Source organism: Mya arenaria, chromosome 6, assembly GCF_026914265.1.
Source record: "Mya arenaria isolate MELC-2E11 chromosome 6, ASM2691426v1".
Taxonomy (NCBI): domain Eukaryota; kingdom Metazoa; phylum Mollusca; class Bivalvia; order Myida; family Myidae; genus Mya; species Mya arenaria.
Window position 1 is genome coordinate 30,860,867 of NC_069127.1, and position 20,450 is coordinate 30,881,316.

The 20,450-nt window shown below is 34.2% G+C and overlaps 2 protein-coding genes across 2 annotated transcripts; both read right to left on the minus strand.

Annotated features, from left to right (window-relative positions):
- Positions 1 to 3,177: 3,177 nt before the first annotated feature.
- Positions 3,178 to 12,300, minus strand: LOC128237703 (melatonin receptor type 1B-A-like). The gene is made up of 2 exons (XM_052953285.1): positions 12,006 to 12,300; positions 3,178 to 3,947 (listed from the first exon to the last, which is right to left on the minus strand). The coding sequence occupies exons 1-2, from the start codon at positions 12,298 to 12,300 to the stop codon at positions 3,178 to 3,180; spliced, it is 1,065 nt and encodes a 354-aa protein (XP_052809245.1).
- Positions 12,301 to 14,173: 1,873 nt separating this feature from the next.
- LOC128238130 (uncharacterized) lies at positions 14,174 to 20,104 on the minus strand. Its single transcript, XM_052953704.1, has 5 exons — positions 19,948 to 20,104; positions 19,089 to 19,243; positions 17,908 to 18,002; positions 14,957 to 15,205; positions 14,174 to 14,496 (listed from the first exon to the last, which is right to left on the minus strand). Exons 1-5 carry the CDS (start codon positions 20,053 to 20,055, stop codon positions 14,477 to 14,479), a joined length of 627 nt encoding a protein of 208 aa, XP_052809664.1. The 5' UTR covers positions 20,056 to 20,104; the 3' UTR covers positions 14,174 to 14,476.
- Between the last annotated feature and the right edge of the window lie 346 nt (positions 20,105 to 20,450).

Sequence of the window (20,450 nt, forward strand, 5' to 3'; positions counted from 1 at the left end):
CTGATTTCGGACAGCACGTGTGATTTACCATGGCACTTGGAAAACTGTTTTAGTCCACTGTTAATTCAAATTTGTTTTATTTACACTTTGACCCTTTGTTATTTATTGATAAATGTTTTTATTTTTTTAGCTCAAAAATATATCAAATTCAACAAACTTTACAGAAACCTAACTATAAAAAAGATAAAGTAATAAATTCAGAAACGTTATATGCAATGAAATAACAAATCAAACACTTTCTCTGATGAAAAACATTTATTTGAACTTCGTTGTAGGAGAGCATTAAGGGAAAATGAAACATTTGTGAAGTCCTTTAATCAAAACGATGTTCCAGAAAGAGTATCATTATCTATGTTTGAATTTCTTTCTCGAATTCATTATATGGCATGTCTCCAATTACAATCTAGTTGAACGCCTTCGATACTCATCTTCATTAGATATCGTCAACCAATTCACATCATTGAAGTACTTTATTGGATACATTATAAGTGTTTCAACCAACTTAATTCCACCTTGTTCACATTTTAAGTGTTTCAACCAACTTAATTCCACCTTGTTCAAATTTAAAATCTCGTTTGAAAATTATGAGGCAGTAAACTAATTACATCAATTTTGAGAATACAGTATCGTATATCATATGCATGCACAATTTATTTATTTATTTATGCACAAAGTCTTTCATATTGCCAATTCTTATGTGAAAAACTACAGAAAGAAGCTTGGTAGCAAACAGTTTAAACATAAACCCGGTTAAATGGCACTGGGTAAACAAACCCTTGTTATTTGTGTCTATTCACCATTTCGTTCAATTATAAATAGTTTCCTTGCTGGGAACGTTATTCCAATGTGATGTTGGTATCGTTTTCAAAGATACGGGCGGAAAAGGTTTGCAAGTATGTACATATTTTGGTCATACAGTTTGAATCTTCTTTCTCAAACAAGGGTTACTAATTTCATTAGAATGACATAAGAAATATCAACTTTCAAGTTATATTTTATAAAAAGAGAAATCCCACTTTAAACATAAAACAGAAGCAGACAAAATAGAAAATAGGGGGTAACACAAATAACATATGTATTTGGGAAGAAAGATATAAACATATATAAATTGAATTGCAACTATATTTGGAACACTGTTATGCATCACCATTATTATATTATTTTACTATTATTATTATTATTATTATTATTATTATTATTATTATTATTATTATTATTATTATATTAAAGTATAACCTTTCATTCTGGCTTATGTTCACAGGCGATTTCACAAATATAGTTAAATTATTTATTAAACACATTTTCAATACAAAATACATTTAAATTTAATATCTTAATTCACATATTAATGTATCGGGTAGAGTTAAATAGCTTTTTATATCACTTCGGAGATTGTTAATTCTGAGGTTCTAGTATTTCAGAAATAGTCATGTGATGAACACAATGTGACAACGCTATATGTTTATTGCATGTTTTACATTTAATTTAGTCACACGTGTATGAACTATTTTTGAAAAAATAGGGAAATTGCCCTTTTTAAATCCCCTACCCAACCATTGCATTGCAAGTCTCGAAACGTGGAGTGCTATTTTTTACTCGACTGATTTTTGAAAGAAATGACGAGCTGTTGTTCTCACTTGATGGTCGTCGCCGTCGTCGTCGTTGGAGGCGTTGGTTATGTTTTGCGTTTAGGTGACTTAAATGAAAACTAACAAAGCTAATACGTTAAAACTTTTTCAACAAATACATTTCTTATCATTGTACCTAAAATGCTGAGTCACATCTGGGGGGTTTTTATGGGTAAAACACAAGAATTTTAATGGATTTTGGTTGATTTAGAGAATTGGACATAGCTTTTTGAGGGAGGGTGGGGGATATTATAGAATTTTCGGACTTTATAATTTTAGCTAGTCTGTTTTTTTGTGCTTTGGTCACTTACAAGCAAACTATCAACGCTATCACTTTCAAACTTTGGACTAGTTCACAATGTTCAAATACGAAATGAATAAACTGTAAATGGATAAACTCAGATGAGCGTTCAGCCCCCGCAGGCTGTGCTCTTTTATAAAAATGTACGTCTATGTGATAAGCTGAAAACGTTCAATCATGCAATTCGGAATTTTAGCGCTTTTTAACTTGGAAATTGGTGACCAGGGAGTCATTGTTTATAAATGCATACCATGGCCATGTAAAATATTTGAACAATATAAGTATCTATCATGGGTTTCCGGTATGGATAGAAAAATCCGACCCGAGGGCACGCGCGTAAGCCGGTAACGAGGCTTGCCGAGCAAGCTTCGTTACCGGTCACGCGGCTTCCCGAGGGTCGGATTTTTCGATCCGTACCGGAAACACATGATTAATATTTTTCTTGCATACCTAAAATATTGAATTTGTGGAAAAATTGACGTAGAAAACGCACTTTTGTACGTTTCACCAAATAGCGCGTGCGACGTTGTGTACTGACGTCATAAAGCGCAATAATTTCAAATCACTATAGACGTCAAATAGTTCCTTTGAAAATCGCGCTTTTACGATTATTATTTTTTTCAATTTTAATTAAAGGTATTGAATACTTATATTTTTGATTCCGCTTTATTGAAATTGCCTATTATACTTTTCATAAACCAAACAATAAAATAAATAAGAAGTGGCGCGTTCTTGCACGTGACTCATCTTAGATAGGGGGTGTAAGAAGAGTTTTTCCAGCAGCGGTCACATGACCGGAAACACACGTCTGGTATGCAAGAATAACACGAATACCTCGAAGTTTCGGTGTTATTTCAAAATTTAAGTAATAGTTCACGAAAAGCGCAGCCAGAGATGATAAATAATAAATATTTATGATCAAAGGTAAAAACAATGTTGTAAAGCACCGAACTGCAACATATTTTCGGTTTTTCTTTTTATGCTATCTTTTTTTAGAGAAAATGTTGATTAAATTGGCGTTAATTTGACGATCATTGAAGAGATGTAACGTCCCGACCTAATAGTGATAATGTCATTTTAAAAGTGATGGTGGAAAAACATGTATTTTCACGGAAATGCATGAAGGGATTCGTATTATGACTGTTCCTCTTAAACCATTGTTCATAGTTGTCGTATTGACGTATTGGCAACACCATCTATTGTCACTGTAGCGGATACTGTTTCCGTGAGCCGTTTTGAGACACTGGATTAGGAGTGGCTAATGGTTTCGCTGACTTTTACCTGATGTATTTCTATCCTGTGAACATGTGTGTTTGTTTGTTTTTTGCAAGACAATAACATTTCAAATACCTCCTTGTACGCCTTTGCAAAATGTTTATTTGTCATGAAGTAGATACACCAGTTCATAGACGGGTGCAAATGGGCAAACAGAGTGATGTATAGGTGAACTTCGTGCGGAAATGTGTCGTTCGAATCGATAACAATAAGAAGGGCGTACGGCGTCCAACATGACACAAATACGGCGTAAATTAAAACAAAAGTTTTAGCAAGGCGGAAACTCGTCGGTGGCCTGTCGGCATTGAATGTTTGAGAGGTATGCTCTTGTATTCGACGTCTGTGTTTCCGGACGTAAATATAAATCCTCAGAAAGCATAAGCCGGTAATGATCGAAGGTATCCATACTAAAATGACAGAAAACACAATCGTAAATGGGAACGTCTCCATTCTGTCCCATATACATTCCAAACTTTTTCGGTCAAAACCATGGTCACCTACGCCTGCTGTATTCATCAATACGAGAATTATTCCTACGAAGTATACCGATAACGATATGGCGCAACAGGTTTTCTTGGTAAATATTTTGTTATAGATGTCGTTAGCGCAAATGAAAACATATCTGTTCAAGCTCATGGCTGCAATCGTCATCAGTGATGTCACACACGATATCGTACAGATACTGGCAACAACCTTGCAGAGGCCCGGTACACTCCCAAAAAACTCCTCTCCCTCTAGCTTGGCTGAAATTTTAACACAGTTAAAGATTAAAAAGTATAAGACCTTTATCGATTATATACAAGTAGTAGTAATGTTGAATGCTATAATGGTAATGCATGTGCTGTAAAGTTGGGACCCAGTGACTATGTTTTTGTTTTTTTTCAAAATTAATATGCCTAGTTTAACAATTCATTTATCTTTAAAATCAATATATACAGAACAAACAATCACAAAGCCTGGCATTTACTGTTATTGTAATGTAAGTTAAATGTATTAAGCAAAAGTAAAAACAAAAATAGAAGTTACTAATAAGATAAATTTTACAAAATGCTTTACATCTTAATAAAATTTAAATATGCCACATAACACATATTTAAGTGACCACCCCTGGAAGTAAATTAGCCATTTAGGGCCTTCCAAAGTAAACAAGTCGTTTGAAGGTCGAAAACTTAAAAAGTTAAAATAAAATTTTATTTAGTTTGAAAGTTTAATATTTAGCAAACTTAGTTCATAAATCCGTTGCAACACGTGAAGCTGTGATAAGAAGTTAAACACGTTTTGAGAAAGATTTGTTCAGATTTCCAATAAAACCCCTCTACATTTTTCCTGAAATAGTTTTATACATTATGACTATGTTTTTGTGTCAAAATTGTCTGTACTATCCACTCAAAAATGTTTTGATGCTTTTTGGTGAGGGGAGCGTATTGTATTTTGCAACCATGAATTAAATTTTATCCACTATTTTTCAATAATCTGTTGAACATCTATTGTTTATGATTTGAAAAAAAAAATATCATCAAGAACACGCAATACATGGTTGACTAGGGTTTATAGGGCACTTTGACACAAAAACAATGTTATGTGAATGCATTTTTATCAAAAACCTGATAAAATCTTCTTTCGTAAAATTTGTTTAACACTTAACTACCCCATAACATGCCAAAAAGAATGTATGTTTGATTCCAGATAGATCGTTAATTAAAACCAAATAAAACAAGAACTTTTAAAACGTTTTGATTTATGGCATTCCCTACCCACTTTGGCACTTTTAAATTCCAAACAAAATCATAAACGCTTTTATCCATCTGTTTCATTGGACTAGAATCATGGGTAGGGGAAATTTATCATATTTCAATATTAATATAATACATTTCAAGCTGAAGCTTAGCTTCGCGGCTCGTGTTATTTTTTCTTCTTTGTGACAAAACACTTCGTTCGAACTGGTAATTCTAGAATACCCTTTAAGAAACAGCCGTTTGACGTTGATATAATTCTAGAACTGAATAACTCAAGCATTGTTGTGTTGTTTTTTTTAAATTTCTCTTAGGATTATTATTTAAAGTGTTCATTCATGAAAGATTAATGCAAGGGTGATAACATGACGTGTCAGAAATGCATTTGTTATTTCACTGATTTCCCGGAATAAATCACCCATTATAACAAAACAATACGTTTTGCATTTCAGAAAATTAATTAGGAATTCAGAAATATAATTTCTCAAAAACGTATTTTTTTCTCAAAGGCTTTATAAAGATCCCAAATTCTCGTCAATTGCTAATATTATTGGAAGCAATAAGACCAACAAGGTCATAATTGGAAACTAAATGCTGATCTATTAGATAGTTTGGAACAAATAAAAACAGACATGTTTCCCATGCTTTCAAAGTCAGTGCAGATCTCAATTAGTCATGATTATTTCAAAATTTGGCAGAGGTCAAAGGCCGAGGAATCATTTTTTTTAAAAGAGAACAGACAGAATGGAAAAAGGTTAAGGCAGTTTTATCACTTTTGGTTCAACGAAATGTGTTAACATATCCGTTGTTAGTACTATTTCCTAAGTTAAGTTGTATTAGTGTATTGCCATCAGGCCCCAATTTTCCGAAGATTTTTAAGGTTAACAGACTTAATTGTCTTAATTAAATAAGCCAAATTAATACTTAAATTTGCTTTTGACCAATGGAAAATAGCTTAGCTTAACACTGTGATATGAGACTTAAGATATTTCGAAAAATTGGGGCGAGCTCTGTTTATTAAAATGACTTAAGAATTGTAATAGAGACAGTAAGAACAATTAAAATAGGATAAAACTGAAAGGGGGTTAAGCGTCCGTTTCCTCATGCGCTGTTTCTTTTTCAGCCTTCAACAGTTTGGGTTATCAAATTTTCATACTGTAAAGATGTAAGGGTGGAAAAGATTGGTGTTATTTCATCACACAAGCTTTAATTGGTTTTGGTTGTAATATATTATTCGATTGACAAGTAATTGAGTAATGGTGTTATGCACCCTACTAACATTTCTATAATTTGTAATGCCTTTAAATTGTGACAAATTTGTTAATAATATTTTGGACTTGCCTAATGTTCACGAAACTTCTTAAGTCCCTATACAGTTCACTATTCTTTTTGGTATTAATTGTGTATGTTTTGATATATAAAAAAGGATGAATAAATGTCGACAACAAAGGTTTTTTATAATGGATACTTACTTTAATTTGAAAAAAAAGGTGCAGAAAACATAGTATATCTACCTTATGAGAGTACTGTAGATCACACTTAATCATTTAGTATTGACCTGCCATTTAATATTTTTTATGTTTTCAGGTATTAAATGCACGGTAACAATCTTGTTATCTGTGTTTGATATTTTCCATACATGCATTATTTATTAAGTAGTTAAAGGTTCATCACTCAAACGTAATGTTTGTTATACATGTGCATGTATTTATTTTGAATAAGAGTGTCACTTTAAATGTTTTTGGATTTTAAATGATATCATCTCTGCTTATCAGGATAAATTAAGGAAACTATAGTAAAGATTAACAGAGAAACTACTTATTATGCAATTAAATGCTACTTAAGCTTTTTACGATTAAGAACATTCGAGCAGTTTGGATCTTATGACTTATTGTTTATGAACTGGATTAATAAGTACATATTTTACACAACGTATTCCTAAGCTAGTGTTTTATGTAATTTGTCTTTGACAAATATTATATGCAAAGGCAAAAATCTAGTTTTCATGACCATAGGTCTAGAAATATAGTTGAATATTCATAAGTGGTGTATTTTGTAAAAAATTAAAAACCTTTCTATGAAACGAATGCTACGGTTAAGCTAACTGTACTTAAATTCTTGTAAATCATCTAATGGAAAAACATAGTATGGGTACATTTTAAACTTATATAATTCATAAAAAACTGGGGTTTATTATGAAACAAATATGACTTAAATGATAGGGTATTTAAGAAGAGTTGACGTAAAAGCTAAGCTTTCATCATTTATGAACACAAAAAGCACTCAACATTGATATTTTTGAAACTGTAATTGTGATTTTCCATTACTTTGATGATGTTTAATAGTGTTTGATATAAAACCTTTATTTGATGTTTCCAACTGGTAAACTTACTGGCCACGATTTGTAAAGATCATTCATACTCGTTGTTTTATTGCAACGTGTACTTTTTATATACTAGACAACGTTGTTAGATCTTTAATCCTAAAGATATTTTAATTTCATTTTGACAGAAGGAAATGTCTTATTTATTGGAAATTCATTAGACACAATTTGTCAAAACTACCGTAGAAAATACAGTGAAGAGCTTAGTAAACTAATTATTAAAAAGCTTTTTAGGTTTAACCAGCATTTATTTCATATACAAAATGTAATACTAGATCAAACACGAGTATTGAATCAGGTCAACAACGAAAGATATAAAGTGAATTCAAATTTGATACATTACAATATTTTAGCTTATCTTTAACTTTACAGATTTGATAATTTATCAATCATTAGGATCATTTCAATCGAACAGACACTCAGAAGAATGACATTTAACGTCGAAAAACAGATAACACTACTATTATTGTATGGCTATCTATGACTGTATGGTTATCTATGAACGTACGTTGTCTATGCATATATGGTTATCTATGAACGAACGTTGTCTATGCATGTATGGTTATCCATGAACGTACGTTGTTTATGCATGTATGATTATCTATGAACGAACGTTGTCTATGCATGTATGGTTATCTATGAACGAACGTTGTCTATGCATGTATGGTTATCCATGAACGAACGTTGTCTTTCATGTATGGTTATCCATTAACGAAAGATGCATGTATGGTTATCTATGAATGTACGTTGTCTATGCATGTATGGTTATCTATGAACGAACGTTGTCCATGCATGTATGGTTATCTATGAATGTACGTTGTCTATGCATGTATGGTTATCTATGAACGAACGTTGTCTATGCATGTATGGTTATCCATGAACGAACGTTGTCTATGCATGTATGGTTATCTATGAACGAACGTTGTCTATGCATGTATGGTTATCTATGAACGAACATTGTCTATGCATGTATGGTTATCCATGAACGAACGTTGTTTATGCATGTATGATTATCTATGAACGTACGTTGTCTATGTATGCATGGTTAACCATGAACGAACGTTGTCTATGCATGTATGGTTATCCATTAACGAACGTTGTCTATACATGTATGGTTATCCATGAACGAACGTTGTCTATGCATGTATGGTTACCTTTGAACGAACGTTGTCTATGCATGTATGGTTATCTATGAACGAACGTTGTCTATGCATGTATGGTTATCAATGAACGAACGTTGTCTATGCATGTATGGTTATCTATGAACGAACGTTGTCCATGCATGTATGGTTATCTATGAATGTACGTTGTCTATGCATGTATGGTTATCCATGAACGAACGTTGTCTATGCATGTATGGTTATCTATGAACGTACGTTGTCTATGCATGTATGGTTATCTATGAACGAACGTTGTCTATGCATGTATGGTTATCTATGAACGAACGTTGTCTATGCATGTATGGTTATCTATGAACGTACGTTGTCTATGCATGTATGGTTATCCATGAACGAACGTTGTCTATGCATGTATGGTTATCTATGAACGTACGTTGTCTATGCATGTATGGTTATCCATGAACGAACGTAGTCTTTCATGTATGGTTATCCATTAACGAACGCTGCATGTATGGTTATCTATGAATGTACGTTGTCTATGCATGTATGGTTATCTATGAACGAACGTTGTCCATGCATGTATGGTTATCTATGAAAGTACGTTGTCTATGCATGTATGGTTATCAATGAACGAACGTTGTCTATGCATGTATGGTTATCCATGAACGAACGTAGTCTTTCATGTATGGTTATCCATTAACGAACGCTGCATGTATGGTTATCTATGAATGTACGTTGTCTATGCATGTATGGTTATCTATGAACGAACGTTGTCCTTGCATGTATGGTTATCTATGAATGTACGTTGTCTATGCATGTATGGTTATCTATGAACGAACGTTGTCTATGCATGTATGGTTATCTATGAACGTACGTTGTCTATGCATGTATGGTTATCCATGAACGAACGTTGTCTATGCATGTATGGTTATCTATGAACGAACGTTGTCTATGCATGTATGGTTATCTATGAACGTACGTTGTCTATGCATGAATGGCTATCCATGAACGAACGTTGTCTATGCATGTATGGTTATCCATGAACGAACGTTGTCTATGCATGTATGGTTATCCATGAACGAACATTGTCTATGCATGTATGGTTATCCATGAACGTACGTTGTTTATGCATGTATGATTATCCATGAACGAACGTTGTCTATGCATGTATGGTTGCCTTTGAACGAACGTTGTCTATGCATGTATGGTTATCCATGAACGAACGTTGTCTTTCATGTATGGTTATCCATTAACGAAAGATGCATGTATGGTTATCTATGAATGTACGTTGTCTATGCATGTATGGTTATCTATGAACGAACGTTGTCCTTGCATGTATGGTTATCTATGAATGTACGTTGTCTATGCATGTATGGTTATCTATGAATGTACGTTGTCTATGCATGTATGGTTATCCATGAACGTACATTGTCTATGCATCTATGGTTATCTAGGAATGTACGTTGTCTATGTATTATATGGTTATCTATGAACGAACGTTGTCTATGAATGTATGGTTATCTATGAATGTACGTTGTCTATTAATTCATCGTTGTCTATATATGTATGGCTGTCAGTGTATCACAAGAATCAGAAGGGAAAAAAGGTACATTTTACATGAATACCAAAAAGGTACATCAACGAATTTTAGACACACTTGGGAAATCTGAGTAAAAAGAAGAAAAAAATCCCTATGCAAAAATCCCCATGCAATTAAATTTTCATTATACAATATAGTCCTTACAACAGGAATGATATTGCTTTTAATCGGATATGAGTTTCCAATTAAATTGCTTAACCAACCCCGCAAGATAAAAAAACTGAGACAAGGGACCATGTTTACTTTTGATATGAAACTTCATAGCTCAGTGGCTAAATCTAATTGAATGGCATATTATCAGATGGAAAACAAAGTCATTCAGAAAAGTTTATTTGCAATACATTTGCTGTGGTTCTTGTAACACATTCTTAATTGACCAATTATGTATATGTCGATCTAAAACTTTATCAATAAACTTTTCGTACGGTTTTATGTACCTGTGTTCGTTTTGGGGAATTGACGGACTACTTCTACGATATATGCACTTCATTTTTTCCTAGTGTATTCCTACGTATATTTCTAATTTAATCCTTCAAACAATAATCATTTTAATCCAGACCTATAAATCACGAACGTCTGATTTTGCTTATAAAAACAGCTAAGCCGTTAGGAAAATTCATAGGTTGCAGTATCATCAAAGAAGGTAGAAAGCAACAGTCGTGATGGAACTTTACTATTTTCGCATCGACTAAGCGCCTAAGGAATGTTATTAATGGATGACAAAAGATCATATGTATTTTCAAAACATTTTGATACGCAATATATTTTTATTTGTTATGACTAGTTTCTTTACAACCTTTGCTTATATGTGTATGTTAAACGGGATGCTTAAAAAATGACAGTTCACACGTGTTAAGAGAGATTTTAGTTTCCTGCGTTAAAAAGTAAACAAATAATTCCGTATGTGCGACATAACAAGTTGACAGCATTAGAATGAGTGAATTATTATACTTTTTTTTGCACACAATAAATATCCATACCAAACATTTCATTTCAGAACCAATTTCTATGCATAGTCCATTATATTTAGAGGTAGAATATGTTTAACTCGACATCGTAAACAAATAAAGTTATTTGGCCGGTAAATTTTTGGACTTCGAAACCGAAAAAAAACATTTCTAAAAGATAATGTATCACAGAAAAAGCTGTATTTACGAAGCTTATATGACAGTAAGACAAGGTCAAAGGTATATTTATAACCCTAATAACTGTTACAATACGTTTCCTATGGATCTTGATGCGTATAGGTTTATGTTTAAAATTTGCATCGTCAAATTACTTTTCTGATCCCTTTTGTAACATATACCTTAAGTGGGTTGACTATTATAATATTTTAATTTCCTACTTGCTAGGTAGATAATCTGACGCTAAGCATATGATTTATTTGGTATGGCCGGCCTTATATGGAATTGTACATACATCCTTTTAATAAAAGGATAAGAAGGTTAGTGTTCAATAATTAGAAAATTAAAAGGAAGAGATAGAACTGACTGAAAAAAATGCTTTTTTTGTCATGGCTTTATTTAAACTTCAGTAAAAAAATCCTTAAGTATACAATAAGTAATAAATATAAAATATAAAGTAATCAATCTAAGTTAAGACTACACGCGTCGGAAGTTTTGAGACACTGCAAAATAGGTTATGATAACTAAAGGTAATTTTATAGAGGCAAAGTCACGTGAGTTATAACAATTAGGATATACTATGATGAAAATACAGACGGTTTAATCATGTAACAACATATTACCAACACCAATTAATCTAAGCTAGCTTTTTACAATGACCAGTGACTGAAAAAATGATCTTTTTGATTTGATACATTTGTTTATAACTTCTCAATGAATCTCATATGTTATTTTCATCTGAACTATCGTTTAACACTAAGACAAACATGTTAAGACAGCAATTCTTAATAACATCTCTTAATCAAATGAATGCAAATTAAAATGACAACTATTTAAATTTACCTATAAGACTCATAGGGTCAGCCACAACGGTTACATACAGGTCCGAAATAGCCAAATTCACGATAAAAATTGACTCCACGTTCCTCAGTTTCCTCTTTGTAGCAATGACAAACAGAATCAACAGGTTACCCAACGTTCCAACAATGGATGCAACGCCAAGCACAATAATGCATGGAACTGCCAGTCCAGGCCTTGTACGCAGAAATTCATGACGTCCGTATAGCACCACACCTAATGTTATGTTGTCTACGACGCTATTATTATTGGTAAAAATCGTGTCCTCAGAGTTGTTCATCGCTTGTTTTTAATCTTATTAAGCAATCCGAATGAACCACATATGTTTATAATGTAAAGATTTAAAGGAACAAGAATGCTATTAAAGCAAAATGACGTGACCAAAGCGTCGTTACTCTTCGCAATGCTACATCGAAATTATCATGCTATTCTGTAATCATTTAGTCGGAAAGAAACCAATACGGGCTCTGTTTCCAGGCACAAAAGTTTACCATTAGATTATTTTTTCCAATATCAATGGCCTTATAGTAAAGCAACAGAGTCATGTTTTAGAAAAATGATTTTAAGCATAGCTTTAAAAACGGTCTTTCATTTTTTAGAAAGAGATAAGGTTTATTGATGTACGTTGAAATGAGTTTAGTGTCATAGTTCATATATTTGGGAATCGAACTTGAGCCAGTATCAAATATGATGAAAACATAGTTGGGAAAAAAAACACAATATTGTTGCCATTTTTGCCGTTAAAATGGATAAACTAATGTTACGGAAAACAGGTTTTTCTCTGCGAAAAACTATAACTTTTGCTTCAGTTTATGATAATTAGCCTTTTAAAGGTAAATACCGATACTTTAATCGCAATTAACTGATCTCTGTTATTTAAGATATGGTATGAGCAGTCTATCTATGACGTAGAGATGCCTAGTTTAAGTCTTCTATAAGTTTTCGCCGCATTACCCCACTCGGGGAGAAAATAACTCGATGAAATTTATTGCTATCTAACACTAAAACGATCTTTTATTCGCCATATTGCTGTGTTTTATCCACAGGCTATGCATTGAACGGTATCTTACCATCTATATCTATATCTATTTATATTTCAGTTATCCATCGAAAGAAAGGAAAACGCAGCATGTTGATAAAAGGCAATTAAAATAAATATTATTTGTCACGAAAATCATAGCGAATATTCCAACATGAAAATTAGTAAGACGATAAGCAACATGAACTTAAACTCTGAGACCAAAACTCCTCAATGAATAAAGTTATATAAACGTTCACTCAAAACAAACCAGATTCTGTTTGTAATCTATACAATTTCTACACTTCAAAATGTTCGACAACTTGTACGTTCCAGACATGGCATTGTGGATAATTAACATTTAATTCAAAGATATCATACATGAACTTGCATCAGAAAACCTCAGAATTGAGGAAGAAGTGACACTCGACGGAAAGGCGCGAATGCCACTCAAACAGCAACTTTCGAATACTTCTTTGTATGCTTTCGCAAAAAGTTTGTTCGTGAAGTAGTAGATAAAATAAGCTCATCTAAGAACCGCGTGTTAGACGATTTATTATTATTTTTATGCTGTGATTTAATTTCCTGAAGAAATATATATTTGGTCGAGCTCTTCGTAGTTTATAGCGAATGAAATTTTATATTTTTAATAGAGCTAGATCAATATATTTTTTTAAGATATTAAATCACAATATGAAAGTGATAAATCATCAAACACGCGGTTCCTAGATGAACTATTTCACGTTAACGTTGATTTCTGCATATTTTGTCCACAAATTAATGAAAATAAATTTAAGGTATACTATAAAACTATTAGATGTGTGTTTCCTGTCCGAATCGAAACATCCGACTTTCTGATGTTTTTGGGGGGAATGGGAAAGATAGTTGATGTTCATGTTGTTGTTGAGTTGTAATACTTTATGAACTTGAGAAATAAAACAAAAGTAAACACTGTAGGCAGAACAACAGTGAGTTCATTTACCACTGAGGTGAACATACCTGTCGTACAGCAAAAACTGCAAGCGGGCAACGAAAACGCAAACACATAAAGTTAGCCTGCTTATGGGTAGTACAACAGCATTGAAAATGTTATATAAATCAAGCTTTTATTCAAATGAAAAACCAGCAAAGCAGAAAACATAAGAAACTTTATTTAAAGGTAAACAATTCATAATTGAACAAAAAACACTCTATAAGTTTATGTTTAAAAGGTACACCCTAGGACTGAATGATTGATTTATTGTTGTTGTTGTTGGTGGTGGTGGTGGTGGTGGTGGTGATGGTGGTGGTGTTTAGTCAAGATTCATAAATATTGTTTATGTTAAAGAGAGGACACTTACAGGCTCAAATACAAGCAAACATACAAAGTGCAAATAAAATTGGTGACTCTTGTCTAATCGGAAGACACTGTCCTCGCCGCAATCAATCTGAACAGTCATCACACGTCAACACACGTGCCTTAAATAAAGAAAGATACTGTTAATAATAATAGGTCATAAATTTCCAGTCACTCCAGAAGTATGGCCATACAACTGAGATAAATATTCAAGGACGTTTGTTTTCTTTCTCACTTTCGTTAATGTTTATTTATCATCACTAAACTTAGCGCTCTGGTAAAGACTATTCTGGCATAACAAGAACTAGACGTTGTTTACATGCAAAATTGATGTTTTAGTCCGAATGCTATGCAGTTCTCTGCGTCAGGAAAATTGTCGATATCATAGTGATTCATATGTTTTGTACGTATATCAATATCTGCAACAATATCTTGACATCGTCGATTTTTCTGCGTTTATTGTTTTACAATATTGTGGAAGGACCGAAACCTTTCCTCGCACTAGACTGGAGTTGTTCATGTGTGTATTATTCTACCAACAAAACACAAGATGATCATATGTCTCATAAAACGTATACTTACTTTTCCCATAGTTGAAATTGAAAAACCATTCAAATCGTTCGTTCCCGAACTCAACATCGGTCTCCTCAAGATCTTTCAGTACCTTGCTCCATTTCAGATTGTCAAGTGTGTCTGGTACGAACAGACTTATCGCCGTATCTTCTACCTTGCACGTCCTTGGTTCTGGTAGGCCTTCCTTTATAAAACATCTTAGCATCAATGTGTAGTGATCTACGTCTGACGACCAGAAGACAGCGTAGCGGGTGGTTGCTGTAACAATAAAAACTACCATTATACACTATGTACTTTATGTTTCAACTTTAAAAACATATTGATATGTTTGATCTTCAACTCTGGTAAAACGAAGACTGTTAGTTTCCGCAAGAATATTGAAATTTAAAAAAGTGTATTTAAAACTTATAGTTAATTAATTTAAAATAAGCAATATCGGTGTAAGTGTAAGTTCGGGTTAATGTGTACCTTATCAACTAGCATAACGTGTGCCATTTTAACAAGCGTATCTATTGACTTAAAAACTAGCGTAACTTTTGCCATATCAACAAGCGCCTTATCACCTATCGTATGGTGCGCCTTACCACCTACCGTATGGTGTGCCTTATCAACAAGCGTATCGTGTGCCTTATCAACCAGCGTATCGTGCGCTTTATCAACTGCGTATCGTGTGACATATAAACTACAATATCGTGCACCTTATTAACTAGACTATCGTTCGCCTTTTCATCAAGCGTATCGTGCCATATCAACTTGCTTACCGTACGCCTTATCAACTAGCGTATCGTGCGCCTTTCAAAGAAATGTATCGTTCACGTTATTAACTAGCGTATCGTTCTCCTTATCAACTAGCTTATCGTGCACAATATCACCAAGCGTATCGTGCGCATGCGCTGTGTAACTAGCATATATTGTGCCTTATCAAAGAGCGTATCTTGCGCCGTATCAATTATGGAATCGTGCCTCGTATCAACTAGCGTATCATGCGCCATATAAATGATGTAATTTTAACTAAGCTGTCGTGCGATGCATCAGCTAGCGTATAGTGTGCCTTTTCAACTGGTAGAGTGTGCGGCTTATCAGCTAACATATTACGCGCCGTATCATCTAGGGAAGCGCGCGTAGTATTGACAAGCATATCGTGCACCTTCTCTGCCAGGATATCATGCCCCAAATCATGTAGCATAATGGACGTCCATATCAATTTGTGAATCGTTCACATGAACAACTAGCGTATCGTTCAACTTAAAAACTAATGTATCATTAACCCTATAGACTAGCGTATCGTGCTCCCTATCGATTAGCGTATCGTGCGCCTTTTGAATTCGCGTACCATGAACCTTATATATTAGCGATCGATTCGGTAAATCATAAAACACCTCAGTCCTTTGGCCATATTTGTTTCGTCAAAGCTACTCAGCAATCGCCCCTTTAAATATCTCGTTTGTACATGATCCGGAAGCAGGGATTATATGCGACAAATTTTCAGTTCGATCGAGGTTAACCAGCGTATCGTGCACTTAATTGAATACCTTCTCGAGTGCCGTTGACACAAACATATCGTTTACTGTATCAACCAACATATCGTGCGCTTAATCAACTAGCTTTGCGTGCGTAGCGGTCATAGCTAGCGTATCATGATCCTTTCCATTTAACGTTTCGTACGACTTCTTGACTAGCGTATAGTGTGACTTCTTGACTAGCGTATAATGTGCCTAATTAACAAGCGATTAGTGCGCGTTATCAACAGGCGTATCGTATGCCTTATCAACTAGCAAACTGTACGCCTAATTAACTAGTGAATCGTACGCCTTATTAACTAGCGAATCGTACGCCTTATCAACTAGCGTATCGTGCGCCATATGAACTAGCGAATCGTACGCTTAATTAACTAGCTAATTGTGCATAATATGAACTGGCGAATCGTGCGCCATATAAACTAGCTAATTGTGTGCCATATGAACTAGATAATCGTGCGCCACATGAACTAGCGAATCAAACGCCACATGAACTAGCGAAGCGTGTGCCAAATGAACTAGCGAATCATACGATACATCAACTAGCGAATCGTGCACAGCATGAACTAGCGAATCGTGCGCCATATGAACTAGCGAATCATACTGCATATAATCTAGCCAATCGTGCGCCATATGAACTAGCGAATCGTACAGCATATAAACTAGCAAATCGTACGCCACATGACCTAGCGAATCATATGCCATATGAACTAACGAATCGTCCGCCACATGAACTAGCGAATCGTGCGCCATATTAACTAGCGAATCGTACGCCTAATTAACTAGCGTATCGTGCGCCATATGAACTAGCGAATCGTACGCTTTATTAACTAGCTAATTGTGCGCCATATGAACTAGCGGATTGTGCGCCATATAAACTAGCCAATCGTGTGCCATATGAACTAGCGAATCGTACGCCATATGAACTAGCGAATCGTGCGTCACATGAAATAGCTAATCGTGCGCCATATGAACTAGCGAATCGTGCACACATGAACTAGTGAATCGTGCGCCACATGAACTAGCGAGTCAAACGCCACATGAACTAGCACATCGTGCGCCATATGAACTAGCGAATCGTGCGCCATATGAACTAGCGAATCATACGCCATATAAACTAGCCAATCGTGCGCCATATGAACTAGCGAATCGTACGCCATATGAACTAGCGAATCGTACGCCACATGAACTAGCGAATCATACGCCATATGAACTAGTAAATCGTGCGCCACATGAACTAGCAAATCGTGCGCCATATGAACTAGCGAATCGTGCGCCATATTAATTAGCGAATCATACGCCTAACTAACTAGCGTATCGTGAGTGTTGCAACTAAAGTATGTATTCCATGCCTATCGGAGATGGCCTATTAGAAGCGACTGATTTAATGATCCAGAGCATATATTCACAGTGGCAAAAGTAAATTTAATTTGTTCCACTTACTTTCGTTAACATTGTTGAGCACGGTTGTACCATCATCCGCATCATTCTTAAGGTAGTAAGAGTATGATTTACACTTTTGCAGTGCGACAGAATCTCTGAAATTTATTAAACGGACAATAACATTCCCTGAATACCATTTCGTAACTATCGTAACTTCTTGTTTAAACCTTCTTTCTCAGAGTTTGTCTTTTTTGTTTATTGTAAATAGGATAAACTTTGATCTGATCTTTTGTCAGCAGTCATACAGCAATTTTATACAGTGTACCTTTAATTTGGGGACTCGCTCATGTTTTGGACCACATCTCTTTTTTTTCACGGTAATGCATTCTTTGATACCGAAATTGCAGAATAGAAAATACGTTCAAAGTACAAACAAATGGATTAAGTGGGGGAGCGAACCACACCTTAAGATTTGACATATAAAGTGCATTATACAAAAACGTAATATTTCAACATATCGGAAATATCATTGAGAAGCAGATGAATCACATGCAAATAAGCGAAGTACGTTTAGGACAGAAAATAAGCCTACAGGTATGGTCGACTGGCCGGACAAAACTGTGATAAAATCCTATCTTTTGGTAAAACCAGAAACCTGGTCATTATGAGTTACTGGACCAGTTTTACCACTTGATTTCGGTTATCATCTACAGCGATGTATAAGTAGATTGATTAATAAGGTTTAACTATATCGATTTGTACATGTGTAACTTCTATTGTTATGCTCCTTGTTAAAAGTTGTAAACATTTTTCTTCATAATGCATATGACACACTTTCACCATGAACATTCAGATGTTAAATTTTCACATCAATTGAATCGATCTGAACGTATCGGTTCCCCAAGGTGAATGCTTTTAAAATCATTATTGATTGTTAACGCCACCTGGCCATTTTTACATTAAAAACAAGGAAAGTATTTATTTTCTTATTCGTTTTACTCAAACTCAGATCAATTTTATTTGTTAGGTATTTTTGTTAATCACAGGCTTTTAAAGTACTTGCAAATCAGTACTGTATATATGTTTCTGAATTAAAATATTTTTTCCTCAAACTTATCCAACACTCCAAAATTTCGACCAAAGCAAAACACTTTTCTCTTTGACAAAAATAAGGTTTAAAAGAATAATATGAGACGTATAAGAACGCGTCAAGATATGTTTGTATGAATCATTGTACTAACCCATCCGCGACATCAGCAATTGCTGTTACTAGGTATCTATTCTCTTCTTCCAGTTGTTTGATTTTGAGCTGATAGCCTAGACCAGCCGAAAACTTCGGTGCACCATTTATGACAGGTACTGCCCAGTAGAGTTGTCGATGGAATTTCCCCACAACCTGATTAATTAGTATGCATTATATATTCAAGTTCATATTGTAAAAGTATATGCAAAAATGTACTTGAGTTATAGCTAAAAACAATGAGCTTGCCCCAATTACATTTTTCGCTGAAGAATATATTCTTTTGATCTTGACCAAGGGTTTTAATCAACATATTCTTTAAGAGAATGCGCTTCAACTTTTTACAAAATATATCAATTCTTTTTTCTTTGTAAAATGAGTTAAGATTGAGATTGGTATTTGACTTAATCATTTTTATGATATTGAGTTAAGGTTTATCCTCTCTGGCAATGTAGCAGGTATATGCATTGACAGATGTTAGCTGCTCTAAATGAAAACAAAACAACAACAAAAACCTTGACTAAAACCGCATTTGATGAAATTCGATTGACCGATAGAACTTGCCCTGGTCATAATAATAATAATCTCTTTCCAATCCTACGAAAGTTATTTTTTTTTCTTTCAGACAAAAACTGATGAAACAAAAGATGACAAATATCTTCATTTCGTCCAGACACTCGATGCAAAATGAACAGTAGAAACTTTTAATCGTCCATCACAATTTTTACATGTTTTGATCTGAAAACCTTTGCCTTGTTTCCAAATTTATAACAAAAGCTGAATTATTTAAACGTAATTATAAGTCAATAATTCGAAGCAGATTCTGCTACACATAATTATAAAAACTGTTAAAGGCTAACCTTATCGTTAAAGTCAGCTATTGACATGCCGACTGGGATCCTAACCTGCTGACCAAAGCAAACTAGAGCGCAACAAATAATCAACAAACACACAGTTATAGCTCCCATCTTGATAGAACTAACAGTCGCGAATCAGTGTAACGTACCTGTGGCATCTTTAGCAAAGCATCCTTTCATCGTGACAAAGCTACCAGCCTTCTGTTGCCAACAAAAAAGCAATATACCGATAAACACCTACCTAATAATGTAATAATATGCAACTATTAAATAAACTGCGCAAATTATTGGAAAAGCATACAATTTCGCACAAATGTCATTGGGATCAGACACAAGGAGGAGATCCCAGCCCAGCCTTATAACATAATGTTATGCACATGAATCATCGATCATACTTTGTAGCATTTACTGTACCTGACCACACACTTTCATTTGAACAAAAACACATTCTGTTTAGCAATACACACAATTTCTTTTTCTTTATCGCGCCCGGATCCGCTTGTTTC

Coding starts and splice junctions, on each gene's coding strand:
- LOC128237703 (XM_052953285.1), bottom strand. CDS start 12,300: ATGAACAACTCTGAGGACACGATTTTTACCAATAATAATAGCGTCGTA. Junction 3,948..12,005: donor TGACCCTATGAGTCTTATAG/GTAAATTTAAAT, acceptor TTAAAATTTCAG/CCAAGCTAGAGGGAGAGGAG.
- LOC128238130 (XM_052953704.1), bottom strand. CDS start 20,055: ATGGGAGCTATAACTGTGTGTTTGTTGATTATTTGTTGCGCTCTAGTT. Junction 15,206..17,907: donor GCTCAACAATGTTAACGAAA/GTAAGTGGAACA, acceptor TTATTGTTACAG/CAACCACCCGCTACGCTGTC. Junction 14,497..14,956: donor CAATTTCAACTATGGGAAAA/GTAAGTATACGT, acceptor TCTTTATTTAAG/GCACGTGTGTTGACGTGTGA.